The sequence below is a fragment of the Dunckerocampus dactyliophorus genome, chromosome 2 (genome assembly GCF_027744805.1).
Source record: "Dunckerocampus dactyliophorus isolate RoL2022-P2 chromosome 2, RoL_Ddac_1.1, whole genome shotgun sequence".
Classification (NCBI taxonomy): Eukaryota; Metazoa; Chordata; class Actinopteri; order Syngnathiformes; family Syngnathidae; genus Dunckerocampus; species Dunckerocampus dactyliophorus.
Window position 1 is genome coordinate 35059899 of NC_072820.1, and position 15914 is coordinate 35075812.

The 15914-nt window shown below is 40.1% G+C and overlaps 1 protein-coding gene across 2 annotated transcripts; it reads right to left on the reverse strand.

The window, feature by feature from the left end:
- Nucleotides 1-3654: 3654 nt before the first annotated feature.
- Nucleotides 3655-15806, reverse strand: prrt2 (proline-rich transmembrane protein 2). 2 transcript variants are annotated; one of them, XM_054769274.1, is made up of 5 exons: nucleotides 15591-15806; nucleotides 14932-15236; nucleotides 12183-12475; nucleotides 11970-12099; nucleotides 3655-7655 (listed from the first exon to the last, which is right to left on the reverse strand). In XM_054769274.1, the coding sequence occupies exons 2-5, from the start codon at nucleotides 15173-15175 to the stop codon at nucleotides 7639-7641; spliced, it is 684 nt and encodes a 227-aa protein (XP_054625249.1). In that variant the 5' UTR covers nucleotides 15176-15236; nucleotides 15591-15806; the 3' UTR covers nucleotides 3655-7638. The 2 variants fall into 2 exon arrangements, with proteins under 2 accessions (XP_054625249.1, XP_054625248.1); XM_054769273.1 differs by lacking the exon at nucleotides 3655-7655 and having other exon boundaries at nucleotides 11085-12099.
- Between the last annotated feature and the right edge of the window lie 108 nt (nucleotides 15807-15914).

Here is a 15914-nt window from a genome sequence, read left to right on the forward strand (position 1 = left end):
AGCCAGCCACACCCCTTTCTTAATTAATATATACTGTGTATATATATATATATATATATATATATATATATATATATATATATACACACACACAGGTACACATATATGATGCCTGATACAATGCCTGATACAACTAAAGGTACCTTTGTTTGGACAAATATAACAATGACAACAAAAATAGCTCATAAGAGTAAAGTTTTTTGGCAGTACAATGCTATAGCTATTCATGTAAGAACTTAAGTGAGTTTGGTTATTATCAAGAAAAGCATGGAAGTTGCTAGATATCAGCTCTTAAATTAAACTCTAATGAGCTATATTTGTTATCATCATTATATTTGTCCAAACAAAGGTACCTTTAGTTGTACCAGGCATTACAATGGATCAATAAACTGAAGAAGCTGAAGGGTGGTCTAATCATTTTTTCCATGACTGTATATATATATATATATATATATATATATATATATATATATATATATATATATATATATATATATATACCTGATCAAAAATCTTAAGACCAGTTGTAAAATTGCTAGAATTTGCATTTTGCACATTTGGATCTTAATGAGGTTTTAAGTAGAGTTACAATATGCAAAAGAAAGAAGGGGGGGTGAGACAAAAAACATTTGAAACTTGTAATTTAAACAAAAAAAAAACTGAAATAGGTTGTTTATCACATGATCAAAAGTTCAAGACCACAGACTATAAAAGTGCAAATCTGCTCAAAATGTTTCAGATCATCAAACAAATTTGAATATTAGTTAATGACAACACAACTGAACACAAAATGCCGTTTTTAAATGAAACTTTTTATTATTAAGGAACAAACCTACATGGCCCTGTGTGAAAAAGTGATTGCTCCCCCGCACCTTAACTAAGATGAATTGAGATATATCAGTCTGGAAAAGGTTATAAAGACATTTCTAAAGCTTTGGGACTCCAGCGAACCACAGTGAGAGCCATTATCCACAAATGGACAAAACACGGAACAGTGGTGAACCTTCCCAGGAGTGGACCCAAGGTCTCAGCGACCACTCATCCAAGAGGTTACAAAAGACCCCACAACAGCATCCAAACAACTGCAGACCTCAATTGCCTCAGTTAAGGTCAGTGTTCATGACTCCCCCAAAGACACTAGACAAAAAAGTAAGGAGAATGTCCAGCCATCTGTTCGTGACCTCAAGCATGGATTCTACAGCAGAACAATGATCCAAAACACACCAGCAAGCCCACCTCTGAATGGCTGAAGAAAAACAAAATGAAGACTTTGGAGTGGCCTAGTCAAAGTCCTGACCTGAATCCTATTGAGATGCTGTGGCAAAAAAGGCGGTACATGCTGGAAAACCCTCCAATGTGGCTGAATTACAACAATTGTGCAAAGATGAGTGGGCCAAAATTCCTCCACAGCACTGTAAGAGACTCATTGCAAGTTATCACACTCATTGAAATTACCAACGCTATAGATCGCATAGAGTGTGCAGTTGCAGTATATATGGATTTTAACACAAGCATTTGATATACTTAATCACAATATCTTAATTAACAAACTAGAAAAGTATGGAATCAGAGGGTTAGTCTTGAACTGGGTAGCTACTTAGCTACTTAGCAAACAAGAAACAATATGTGAAGCTAGGAGAATATACATCTGCAAGCTCAAATATATCATGTGGCGTACCCCAGGGTTCAGTACTGGGGCCTAAACTGTTCAAATTATACATAAACGATATCTGTAAAGCTGCTAAATACCTAAAGCTAGTATTATTTGCAGATGACACTACCACCTTCTGTTCTGGAGAGGGCACACAAGAGCTAATAATAAAAAGTCACAGATGAATTGACTATACTAAAAAGATAGTTTGATAAAAACAGATTATCTGTGAACCTAAGTAAAACTAAAATAACGCTATTTGGTAAAAGCAGAAAGGATACTTACGTGCAAATACAAATAGATGACATGGACATTGACAGAGTGAATGAAAATACATTTTTAGGTGTTATAATAGACAACAAAATGAGGATATGTGGAAATCCCACATTCAAATTATACAACATAAAGTTGCAAGAATTACCTCAATATTGAATCAAGCAAAATTCCTACTTGACCAAAAAATCCCTCCATAGTCTCTACTGTTCTCTGGTATTACCACATCTATCTTATTGTGTGACGATATGGGGTAATAAATATAAAAGCACACTTCACTTACTAACTGTACTACAAAAAAGATCAGTTAGGATAATCCGGAATGCCTCTTACAGAGAACATACAAACCCTTTATTCCTAAATTCACAATTATTCAAATTTGTCAACCTGGTAGACCTTCAAACAGCTGAAATTATGCAGAAAGCAAAAAATAACCTGTTACCCAAAAACACAATACACTTTTTCTCATCGGGTGAAGACAAATATGACCTTAGGGAAAAATTAAACTTAAAACACTTATACGCCCGCACAACGCTAAAAACCTTCAGCATTTCAGGATGTGGAATGGAGTTATGGAACGGATTGAGTAAAGAACTCAAACAATGCACTAACATGAGCCATTTCAAGATACAGAACAAGCAGTTGATATTTACAAAATATAAGAAGGAAGAATCCTGAATCACTGGGAAGTACTATGCAGAGCCATATGACAACAATTTGTCCATACAGATCTACATACCTAAACTTCATTGTAATACATTGTAATATTCTTTATCATTTTCTAGAGCTATGCAGAGCTGGCAAATGGAACATGTCGAATGGGAAATGAACAAATGTATTAGCAATTCATGTGAAATGTATATAATATTACAATGTATTAATATATTGTTTTTGGGGTTGTTGTTTTTTTTTTGCTTTTTGGTTGTTAGTTTTCTGAAAGTGAGCATGGTTTATGTCTTTTTCATAAAATGTTCATATTGATTTGCCATGTGCATCGCTCAGTTTATTTTCATAAAGACACCTTGGGGTACACAGGCTGTCAAATAAATGCAATACTTCCCTCTAGCGGTTATCTATAATGAGCAGCTGCACGTTATGGCTTTAACGCTACAGAGTTCACTGTTGCCGCACGGTGGTCTAGTGGTTAACATGTTGGCCAAGTCAAGAAATCGGGAAGATCTGGGTTCGAATCTCCGTTGGACATCTCTGTGTGTTTGCATGTTCTCCCAGTGCACTTTCCACAAACATACATGTTAGGTTAATTGGAGACTCTAAATTGTCCATAGGTATGAATGTGAGTGTGAATGGTTGTTTGTCTATATGTGCCCTGCCATTAGCTGGCGACCAGTCCAGGGTATAACCCGCCTCTAGCCTGAAGTCAGCATACCCGCAACCCTAATGAGGATGAGCGGCATAGAAGATGGATGGAAATTCCAATCTTGTTTTGTGTAAACAGATAAAGATCCGTGCAATAATCCAGGCGAGCAGCACAGCAGAAGAAAAAGAAGACATAATCTGGGGGGGAAAAAATGTATAAACTAGGAAGAACTGCTGATTTGCAGGATTAAAAAAAAACAAAAACGATATGATCAGATAATTCATTCATAAATATTAATTAAAAATAGCAAAAGATATTAGTAATTACAATTTGACTTTAATAACATAATTGCATTTTTAGTATTCTAAAATGACCAAAAAGCACTGTTTATTTTCATCATTTCCAATTGTGAAATCATAATTTAGTGCAATTTCGAAATTTTTCACAGTCAAGTCAACTTGATCACATGTTATAAGATAAACTAGAGATATAACAGACAATACTAATCTCTTAAAGTTACAATCATAATGCTGAAAAAATGGGTAATAAAAGTGGAAGGGAAGCGAAAGGAAGGGTTTGATGCATAAACTAGTAACTATAATTCTGCAATACTGAGGTGGCCTTCTGAGGCCCTGCAAAGGCATCACATTATATTATAGACAGTACCAAAAAAACGGGCTACGTGGACACAATGATGACAGTAAAGCTGACAACATCACAAGCAGAAGCACCGCTTTTGATGCTGCTGAGGACACCAACACCAACAACAAACAGTCCTATTTCACTAGCAAAGTTTTTTTTTTTTTAATATACTATACAATAAAGCCAACATTAAAGTTACAGCCATCAGAGGATGCTAAAACGTATTCTCATTCAGAATCAATGAGTCAAATGAGAGCCTGCAGCTCATGTAACATCAATTAAACCATAATTATCTATTATAAGAGTATTCAATTATAACCCCATTTCTCATGCGTACTGGAAGAAAACTGGTGTTGTTTTTCCACTACGAGCCCGTGCTACAAAGTCATAATACACGCTACACAAGATAAGTGCTGCGTTTGTATTAGGATATATTATATTTTTGTAGTTATTATTATTACTATTATCATTGACTATGGAGAGACACAGGGTGTTGATGCTGATGTTGCCAGTCTGACTCACTGTGTGGACACTGATGTGACCCAGCTGGCTAATCCCAGTGATCCACTAAAAGGGCATGTTGTGGGTACGTGTAACCAGCTACCCTACATAAACCTACCATCAAATTAGCTGGGGGCAATAAAATATATACGGATGTCAACATTTAAACACTACTTTGTGGGATTTGTGCCGGTTTGGTATGTGGTGGAAGTGCCTTTTGAGTGCAGAAGTTCCTTCTATTTTTAGCTATTTTAGGGATAGTGGGGTAGGGTAATCACACAGTACATTTACTAATTGTTTGTGCATTGTGCATTTGAAACTGAGGTCATATCTATAGCTTGTTTAAATTGAAAGACATATCTGTTGAGCTAATAAGTTAGAGCAGTGGTGCTCAATTTGCGGCGCATGGACCATATATGGTCCGGAACACAAAAGCAATTGATGCAGCCTGACATGCAGTTGTAAAAACACAAAACCTCTGAGGAACTGTTATAAAAAGCCCCCATACACATTAGTACTAATCATCATAATACATTAATACGGAATGTATAAAATCTGAAATGACCCCAAAAAAAAAGCATTGATCGACATTCGAGTAACTTTGCTTGATCAACTATGAGGACATTCAAGTTCAGTTAATGAATACAAAAGTAAAACAATGCCGCTCAACTTTCCATAAATGACGTCATGGGTTTTTTTTTTGCCTTCTTTTGACCAGACACTTGTTAAAACTCCATCTTCCCTCACTTCAATAAATCAACAATCCAAAGGTGTTGAAAGGTTCATGCATTGATGTTGTGTTGGAGTACAACAGCAACGTCAATGCTTGAATTTTTGAAAGTATGCACACAAAAAGTATATATTTGCATATTAAACACATAATGATATTTTTAAAAAATCACACTGCATGCATTGTGTCTTTATTATAAATGTACTGCAGAAGTATAATATCCAAAGTGCTCATATGGTTCATACATGAATTAAAAACCCATAGCATGCCAGTCACCACAAAGATAATCAGAATAATCATCATCATAACAATAATAATAGTATACCCGGTGCTGAAAGAAGGCCTGCGTGTCTACATCAAATCACCTATTGAACTCATATATCACCATATTGAGGATTATATCAGCAGAATACATCAACTCATGATTACTGGTTCAAATACACATTAGAAGAATAAGAGCCACATTCATCTTATATCTTAACAGGTGACTGCTGTTGTTGTTTGGGGATCACAGTGAGAATCACAGGTAAAGATCTCAAAGAGGGCACGCAGGAGCAGCTTGTAGAAATCCACAGCAAAGCGAGTGCAGGTTTGGTTACCGTACCCCCTCAACCTCCTCCCCCAGGGTGTTTTTTTTTTTAATTCATAAAAAGCGCTACCTTGTCACTGAGCAGCAGCACCAAAACAGAAGCCATGACTTTTACTGAAGCTCTTTTGTTTCACACACACACACACATACATACATATCAAAAAACCTGCAGGCCTACATGTGACTGGCAAAATTTTAACGTTGAAGCCAAAACATTAGGCACACCTGCACAATACGACATTATGTAATGAGTGAGGTTCCTAGTATTTTGCCCTCCCAAGCATTGGCGTCATTAGGCTTCTTTTAGGGGGGCTGAAGCCTCCATAAAATATTCTTGTTTTATTTTACATTTTTTAATTAAAATGTAAAATAATTTCAATCTTTGGCTGTACGGTGGCCTAGTGGTTAGCATGTTGGCCGCACAGTCAGGAGATCGGGAAGATCTGGGCATCTCTGTGTGGAGTTTGCATGTTCTCGTGTGGGTTTTCTCCGGGTACTCCGGTTTCCTCCCACATTCCAAAAACATGCATGTTAGGTTAATTGGAGACTCTAAATAGTCCATAGGTATGAATGTGAGTGTGAATGCTTGTTTGTCTATATGTGCCCTGTGATTGGCTGCGACTCGTCCAGGGTGTACCCCTCCTCTCGCCCGAAGTCAGCTGGGATAGGCTCCAGCATACCCGCAACCGTAATGACGATATACTAGAAAGAGGCCAGAATATGAGTTTAATAAATAATCATATAAATCTGTCAGTTTCTCTTTGTCGCTTCATCCAATCCCTTCCACTTGTTGACATGGACAAAACCCACATGACTGAAAACCCAGTCCACGTTTTCCTTGCGAGCTTGCTTGCACTCTACCTGCAGGATGTGTGTACCTTAGAAGCACACGCAGCCGAGTAGAAGAAAGGTTTTCAAGAAAGTATTTGTCAGTGCTGCTAGTAACGATTAATTAGCTCCAGCCTACATGACATACGATCTCTTGATGAGGAAGAATCATCTGAACAAGACGGCACCGTATTTTTATTGTTGCTAATGCTGTAAACATACTCTCTGAAGTAATAACAATAAATCATTTGTGTTTGTGAAATGCTGTGCACGCGTACACGTTGGCTCACAGCGGCGAAGCCCCCCCTGTCCTTCCCAGTGACGCGCCTGCTCTCACATAGGCAGTCAAAGTACAATACTAGGAAAAGCTCACAAATGCAAAATTAAACATGATACAGTTCTTGCTTTGGCTGTCGTTTGACTGTGCAGGTGTACCTAATGTTGTGTCCTGTTGCTACAGTTTCCTTCCTCGGACTCACAGTGCTTGGATGACGAGAGCTTTGGGAACGTTCTGGCATCTTCTCACCCTGTAACAACGATTGAGGCTTGGGATTTAAAAAGTTTCTCCACCATTAGTTTTTGGCACATATTTCCTCTTCTGTAATCCATTTTTAGCATCCGTGGCTTTTCCTCTGTAAGCCTCTTTTTCATCCTCAGGCAAGGGAACCGCAGTCTCAACAAGGTGATGGAGAGCGTTTCTCCTCAAAGGATGAAGGCGGGGCTGGTGAAGTCTCTCAGCAGGGGATTTGACATGACGGCGTGTTGGATGCAGTGAAAAGGATTCTCCTTGTCGCCTTGAGTCCACGTCCAGAAAGGAGACCATTAAGTCTGTCTCCAACCTCCTTCAACATTAACCTCCCCATCCCGCCCGCCCGCCTCCCCCTTGTGACTCAGCAGCATTTTGCATAACATCTCCCATTCGCGAAAAAAAAGACTTCTGTAAGATTACTTGTAGAAGAATATAGATATCAGTGGCTGCGTTTTTAGTTGTTATTTTCTTAAAGTCACACATCCAGGTAACAACTAGGTGGGAAAAAGACAGGCGGTGCAGGTGAGGGCCAGTCGGGATGCAGCTGCCTTATCCCGTTTCATCTTGGGATGAAAACTCAGGTTTTCACATTGACTAAAAAAAGCAAAAGGAAGCGTCATTAGTTGGAGGGCTGTTGTGCAACTCTACAGGCATGGAGTATACTGCGTGTGTATTTTTCCACAATAACCATAGAGAGGACACACACGCACACGATGATCGTGATCATTTTGTGATAATCGATGGGGGAAACATGTACGAGACAACACAATATCCATGTAACTCAAGAGGAGAAAGCCTGTAGAAACTACGAGTGAGACAAAATCAATGCAAAATGTTTTAATTATCTCTTACAGTACAGTATCGCAATGCCAAAATCAGAGTCCGTGTCAAAGTGCAGATGTGCACTTAATGTAGCAGATACAATGATTATGTGATCATGAATACAATATATACTGTATACTGTATTTTATGCTCGGGGACCACAAGCAAATAGTGAAAAAACGTGAGTAATTGATACGCTCATAAAAATGCAGATTTTTGGCACATTATTATCACATTTTGATAAATTATTTGTGTCTTTGATATTTGTGTTTGATGTTTTCAGCTGAAAAAAATGCTATTTTTTTTGGGGGGGGGGGGGGGGGGCGGATGAAAAAGTAATTCGAAAATATTTTTTTAAAGAAATATTTTTTGGACCAAAAATATTTTTTCTACAAAAAATTGCACAACAGATACATTATGATCAAGATGTAACAGAAGAAGGCAATATCTGAAAAAAAAACAAAAAACTAGGGGTGGAACAAGAACATTGCAAGATCAGGATTGCTTGCAGTAGAGTACCAATGCAAACATTACATATCCCCCAAATTCCAAGTGCAATTGCGCACTTAAGGACGGGTTTCAACCACGATACTGCGATTATGTGATAGTCAATAAAACGAGAGGAAAACATGTCCGATATATCACAATATCTTAATATTTTGCATTGTTAGCACTGGTATCAATAATGTCGCTGTCTAATGTTCAAAATTGGGCCTAAATATACAGGGTCAGGCAAAATGATCTGACACATTTGTAGGTTAAATAAAAGGTAAATAAAATAAAGTAACAGAAAGTGATTTTATTTTCGAAAAGTACATATAATGCCATTGTTTTTCGTTTCTTTTTCAGTTGCTGCCATGAATTGGACTGGTGAGCATCGCGCTTTCATTGTGGAAACGTTTATCAAAACAAACGAATCTGTAACTGCAACACAACGAGCGTTGCGTTTGCACTTCAATCTTGGTAGACATGATCCCGTACCAGCTCCAAACACGATCTTGTTATGGGTTACCAACTTCAGAGCTACTGGATCTGCACTGAGTGTGTGGACAATAATGGATCCCATTTGACTGATTTAATTTTTAAAACATAATGAAATAGAATGGCATTATATGTACTTTTTGAAAATAAAAACACTTTCTTGTTTCTTTACTTTACTGGCCTTTTATTTAACCTACAAATGTGTCAGATCATTTTGCCTGACTCTGTATAGACAGTCACCTACATATTTTACTAAGTGGTGCTGAAGGTTCTAGAATGTCTTTGAACTTGACATGCCCTATGAACTTCTTCTTAGTGATCATGAGTCATGACTGACTGCAGCTGATAGTGTCTCTTGGCAGCATAAAATCATTTATTTGCATCGCTGTACTGTGATACAGCAAAAATATAGGTTTACAAAATATCACAACAATATTGGAATTGTATTTTCTAAGAAGATACCACATATCATACCAAAAAACAGTATTGGTACTGTAACAGAAATGGTACTGTAAGGGATACCCACATTGCGTTATCGACTTTTTCTACCTAGTTTCTCAAAGTTTGACATTTCTCTGTTACATAGTTATCATCATGTATTGAAAATGTTTCAGATTATTGAAATGACCACATAATCGCTGTATCGTGATATTATCATTGGCAAAATATTACAGTAATATTGTATTGCAAGCGATTCTTAGCTCAGTGTTGTTGGACGTGTAAAATTATATTTAGCAAGTATTTTATAAGAACACAACACACATCTTATCGAGGGAAAAGGCTTCTTGAGACGTCATCTGTACTTCTGTGAAGAAGGTGTCAGACGTTTCGCTCCTCATCCGAAGAGGTTCGTCAGCGAACTAATAAGTGCTGGTAGCCTAGGCCTTAAATACAGTAAGAGTGGGTGGAATTGGTGTGCCAACACCCTCCTTCTATTGGTTCCTTACACTAAGCCTGGGCGGAGTAGTGGTGTAATCCTCTCCTGCTATTAACACCTCCGATAAAAGGGAAGTGTCGCTCCCTGAGTTGGGTATGAACGACTCTGATACTGGCTCGTTAGCATCTATTGTTCTGGCTCGGCCCTGGCTCCACCTCATTTGCAAAACTAAGAGCTGTGGGTTTTGGTCTCAGTAACCTGCTGAACACAGGGTCCAAATTAAACCTCAAACCACCATTCCGATTCAATGATGGGTTCTGTTGTTTGACAAAAATAGCTTCCTTTACTCCTCTTTCAAACCATCTGTTTTCTTTGGCCAAAATCTTTACCTCGCTGTCCTGAAAAGACTGATTGGCTGCTTTAAGGTGTAGATGTACTGCTGATTGAGGACCACTCGAATTGTCCCTGCGATGTTGATAAAGCCTTTTTTGGAGCATTTGCTTAGTTTCCCCAATGTAGTGCTCTTTGCATTCCTCATCTTTACAGTGGATGGAATAGACCACATTGCTCTGTTTTTGGTTTGGAGCCTTGTCTTTAGGATGCACTCATTTTTGTCTCAGGGTAGTTACTGGTTTGAAATAGGTAGGAATTTTGTGTTGCCATAAGATCCTCTGGAGTTTTTCGGAGACCCCAGCTACATAAGGGACTACCACTCCTGAGGAATGCAAAGAGCACTACATTGGGGAAACTAAGCAAATGCTCCAAAAATGGGTTTATCAACACCGCAGGGACAATTCGAGTGGTCCTCAATCAGCAGTACATCTACACCTTAAAGCAACCAATCACTTTTTCCAGGACAGCGATGTAAAGATTTTGGCCAAAGAAAACAGATGGTTTGAAAGAGGAGTAAAGGAAGCTATTTTTGTCAAACAACAGAACCCATCATTGAATCGGAATGGTGGTTTGAGGTTTAATTTGGACCCTGTGTTCAGCAGGTTACTGAGACCAAAACCCACAGCTCTTAGTCTTGCAAATGAGGTGGAGCCAGGGCCGAGCCAGAACAATAGATGCTAACGAGCCAGTATCAGAGTCGTTCATACCCAACTCAGGGAGCGACGCTTCCCTTTTATCGGAGGTGCTAATGGCAGGAGAGGAATATACCACTACTCCGCCCAGGCTTAGTGTAAGGAACCAATGGGAGGAGGGTGTTGGCACACCAATTCCGCCCTCTCGTACTGTATTTAAGGCTTAGGCTACCAGCACTTATTAGTTCGCTGACGAAGCTCTTCGGATGAGGAGCGAAACGTCCGACACCTTCTTCACAGAAGTACAGATGACGTCTCAAGAAGCCTTTCGCTCGATGGACAACTCCTGTACAACTGAGAGCCTACACAGAAACACACATCTTACTTAAACGTACAGCCTGTCAGTAAATGCATGACAGTATTGGGATCTGATGCTGATGTATCGGTACTGAAGCTCAAGCAATAAAGTTGGGATATCAATGTTTTCCACCCACTTTCTAGGAGTTTTCTCTTATTTTGGAGCATAGATATTTTTCCCAATTTATCCATCAGAGATAATTGGATGAAATACATTTGTATTTAATGGCCCAGGCCTTATTCGGACTAAGAAGCATATTTGAACAGACTGAGGCCTTCATAGATAAAAGGTACAAAACATAACAACCTCCACCAAGGAAGATTATGTAGAAAGAAAGTATTGAAGTAAGGACAATTTGGTGCTGAACACTGCATTCAATTTCCTTTCATTTTCTTAGTCAATGGACAGGAAGTGGGTGACTGTTATTTGGCCTTGGCGGAGGTCTGTGCGTGTTCTATTTTATAAGTGAACTCATCACTGTCATGAGAATGCCTTTATTAGCCAAGTACAAGAACATTCAACACAGAATATGATACAAGGACAGAAAGACAACACAAGGCATACAACACAACATAACACACAAAACACACACACACACACTGCATGCAGTTGTTTACAGCAAGAGGCTGGGTCGTGCAGAAGGACAAATATGTCAGATTAGGATGAAAATGGGATGATCTCAGGATGTTCATATTAATAAGAAGTGTGGTCACAGTTGAGATCGGAATAAACCATTTTTGGAGGTAGAGACGGGGCGCAGCAGCTTATTACACATATTAAAGGTGAAAACGAGGGAAAGAAAGGAGGTGGACGGAAATGTTAAAGGTCAGATTTGGGACACTCACTGGCCAGGTTGACAATGCAGGCGATGATAATGACGGTCCCTCCCACGAGGGACACCAAGGACAGCATCTTAGCCACGCGGCCCAGCCGCACGGCGCCGTCCAGGTTGCCTTGCTCGAGACTGTTTTTAGACTGCACAGAGAGAGCGAGAAAGAAGTGTCAGACCACCAGCATGTACCTCACCAGGCACGGAAGACATCCAGAAGTATTCTCACCATGATGGAGTAGACAAATCCCACGATGTTGATGGGCCACACTGGGCAGAAGCAGGCCAGCACCGACAGCAGGAGGTAGTCTTTCACCTTGGTGCGGTCCAAGGGCGGGTTGGTGGCGATGCTGGAATGGCGTGACAACGAGGGCCTAGGGGAGAAGGCGGTGTAGCCAATGGAGCCCGCCCGACTACCCTTCCTGGTCTTGCCCTGATGGGGGTAGGAGATAGAGTGTTGCCGTCTGGGTGGCGATGAGATGACAGGGGAGGAGGTGCTGTCGGACGTGTGGCCTCCATTACCTGAGGGGGTGCAAAAGCATGACATGTGTTGGTTGTAGAAAATACTGGATGGAGGCGAATGTAAGACGACCCCTCCTTCTCAATTTTTGGGTATTGTGTCCAAAACACAACATAGAGCCTTTTTGTTTTTTTTGAAGTAGTCATTATGTACAAATGTTGGATGGTACCAGTATCGACGTATCGATATGGTCCCAAAGGCGATAACATGCAATACATTTATTTTCTACAAGGTTAGATGTTTTCCACCACAGATGTTATCGTATCATTGTTCCATGATTCCCACCCCAAGTAGAAACAGTCTTCTTACACAACTGACAGAAAACAATTCAAGAATTCAAGACTTTTAGCACAAAAAGTGCGTAACTACACTCGGACACTGAATTACGACGATTCGTGTATACGTTTTTCGACATCATATGTTACATTAATATTGTGATGTATTGTAAAAGTTTTTTCTCACAATACCGAATATTGCAAGAGCTGTATTGTGATATATTGTGAAAACTTTGTGACAATACAGCAGTCATGTGCATCCAGGGCCAGCAAGGCCTTCTCTGCTGGCCTGTAGTGTAACTCCAGTAGTGAAGGGTATTTGTATGTTAGATTTTTGTGTCCAATCAGATTTCATCTTGTATGTGTTGCCATGTTAATTAGGGATGTCCGATAATATCGGCCCACCGGTATTATCGTCCCTATACTGACATAAAAATGTGATGTCAGTAGATAGCAGTATCAGGATTTTTCCCGATAATGAAAAATGATTTTAAAAAATGCTGTATAGATGGGACATTTTCATGTTCACATGGCCAGGATGACAGTTTGTTCATATACAGTGCAAGTCCACTTCCACAGACTCTTGTGTTCCTGGCCGCTCTGAAGTTGGCTAGCTCCACGTTATCATCTGGCGTGCTAGCATTTAGTAATTCAGTGAAGCACAAATAAGCTGCACTCCATTAAGGTCTTGACGTGTTTGACAGGTCGTTGATCTTGCTCGGTAATCAATTCATGTTTTCCATGATAATAGAAGGTACCGAAGGCTTGAATCTCCACATCCTTGCTAGCCGCTTGACTTTCATCTTAGCCCTGGTTCTGCCGCCTCAATATCAATGGGTAGACAGGGAATCACACCGATGCGGGATGTCGCTCTCCTGGCACGTAAAAATGTGCTTGAATAAAAAAACAGAGCTGCATGAAAGGCAGCCACTTATGGCGGCGGTGTTAATTCCACAACAGAAGCATGGATGGATAGACACAGACAGAGAGAGATAGAGACAGAGAGAAGTAGAGCTGGAGAGAGAGATAGATACTTTATTCATCTCCAAGAGAAATTCACATTCCCAGCAGCTCTGCAAAAATGTTATATTGAACTTAATCACAAAATAAAGCAACCAAGGCAAGACATGAGAGATAAGAAAAATAAGAAAATAGAATATGAATAAATAAATATGGAACAGATCATGTCAAATCTGTAGTGCAATAATACATAATAAATAATAATAATAATACAGAGTAACAATAAGAAATAATAAGGTAATAAGTCCATTCCTGTTACACATATTGGTTGGTTGGTATTGGTTGATATCGGAATCAGAAATGGAGAGTTGGACAATATCAGCATATCGGTTCCCGGTAAAAGAGCCAATATCGGGCATCCCTAATGTTAATCTAATCTGACCAGGGCCTTCAGAAACATACACACTATAACCAATAGTGCTCTAAGGGCCTGCAAGTCGGCCCACAGCGACATCAGCCCTTTTCCCTCCTCTGATTGGTTGATCAGAGAAAACCTGGCCAACAAGCCAAGTTACACCCACAATGGCTGCCTGAGGAAGAGAAATGTACATCTCTGGTGAGCTGATGTATTGTAATGTTATCATATCAATATTGTGAACTGCTCCACATGGTGTAGATGTTTGGAGCCATCTAAACCTTTAATCACCGAGCCAGTCCATTAATGCTCATTATATCTGGCTGGGTGACAACCTTTCAAGCACTGATCACTAGTGGAAATTATTCACTAACTCCAAGTTACAAGCAGTAATGTTGGTCAGGTGTTAACACGGGCTACTACGTTCGAAACCCTGGCACAGCACTTCTTTTAATCAGTGCCTAACGGAAAAAATTCGAGCCAGTTACGTCCCCACGGAAGGCCCAGGTACCAAATGCACCGTCCACCACTGCAATACAGTAGATGTCAAGTTTCTTTATGCCAATATGCATTCAAAGTACAACACACATCATATTAATGAAGTCTCAAAGAAAGAATCTGGGATGGTACCAGTAAGACTGGATCAATATGATCCCACAGGCGATAATGACCGATACATTTTCATGTTTTCTCCTACTCCTAGTTTCCACAACTTTTCCCTTCTTCAGTTAGATAAATATCATCATTGTACATGTTTTTCCCAATATCACATCATTGCTGTGTTGTACTTTTAGCGTTAGTGACTTACTGCTCTTCAGCTTCTCATTAATAACGATGACGAGCTCGCCTTTGGAGATGCTGCGAGGTGGCCTGATGTCGACCGGGTTACCGCTGCCTCCGCCACACAGGAGCTGCTCCCCCACTCCGAGGGGGGGGCATGGCATGGCGATGGAGGCTTGGCTCAGCTCTGGGTCCTCCTGATCCAGCAGGGATGGTCGCTCCTCTCCGGGCCAAACAGACGGAGACGATCCAGGCATCATGTCGACATCCATAGAGGATCACACCAACCCCCAAATTCAATAAAAACACACCCACAATGGTTTGCTGGTGCACCTAAGGAACAGAGAGGGGGGATTAGATGGATGCTGCTCAAATGAAACATCCTTACTGGTATTGCCATGGTGACAAATGATGAATAACACACACACACTCATGGTGCAGGTGTGTACACAATAAGTGTACACACACCAACAGCCTTGTGGTGAACAACACAAAGGACAAAGCAGTGATGGGGGGGGAACGAAGGAACAATCCTCTCTAATTAGCTCAGCTTTCAATGTACTGCGGAAGAGCAAAAACAGCAGTGGCCACGTTGCATGCTTTTTTAAAATAGAGCATCATCGATTGTTTTTTGTTCAATGTACAACAAAACGATGTTAAAATGTGTACAAAATAGAAAAAACTCACCTTCTTATTGAATCCAGCGACTCCTCAACACAGCGTGTCTGATACCATCCCTCCTTTTTATCGACAACAAAAAAATGGCTTCGATGTTGTTTGTGTGTGCTTCCGAGGAGAGGACATCCGTGTGTGTGCGTGAGAGAGAGGGGATGAGGATGGACATATGGAGGATGCAGGGCGGGCCGGAGATGAGGAAGAGGGCGTGTGTGCGTGAGATGAAAAGTGAAAACAGACTGTTTTGTCACGGTCGATAACACATTTTTTCTGATCGATACATGTAAAACTACATGACGCCGGTATCGCTCATAATCATTAAAAAAAACCTCTTAG

What these genes read in the sequence shown, in the direction of transcription:
- prrt2 (XM_054769273.1), bottom strand. Translation starts at nt 15,175, where the DNA reads ATGGATGTCGACATGATGCCTGGATCGTCTCCGTCTGTTTGGCCCGGA. An exon ending in TAATGAGAAGCTGAAGAGCA is followed by an intron (nt 12,476 to 14,931) that starts GTAAGTCACTAA and finishes GCACCCCCTCAG; the next exon opens with GTAATGGAGGCCACACGTCC. An exon ending in GATTTGTCTACTCCATCATG is followed by an intron (nt 12,100 to 12,182) that starts GTGAGAATACTT and finishes CTCTCTGTGCAG; the next exon opens with TCTAAAAACAGTCTCGAGCA.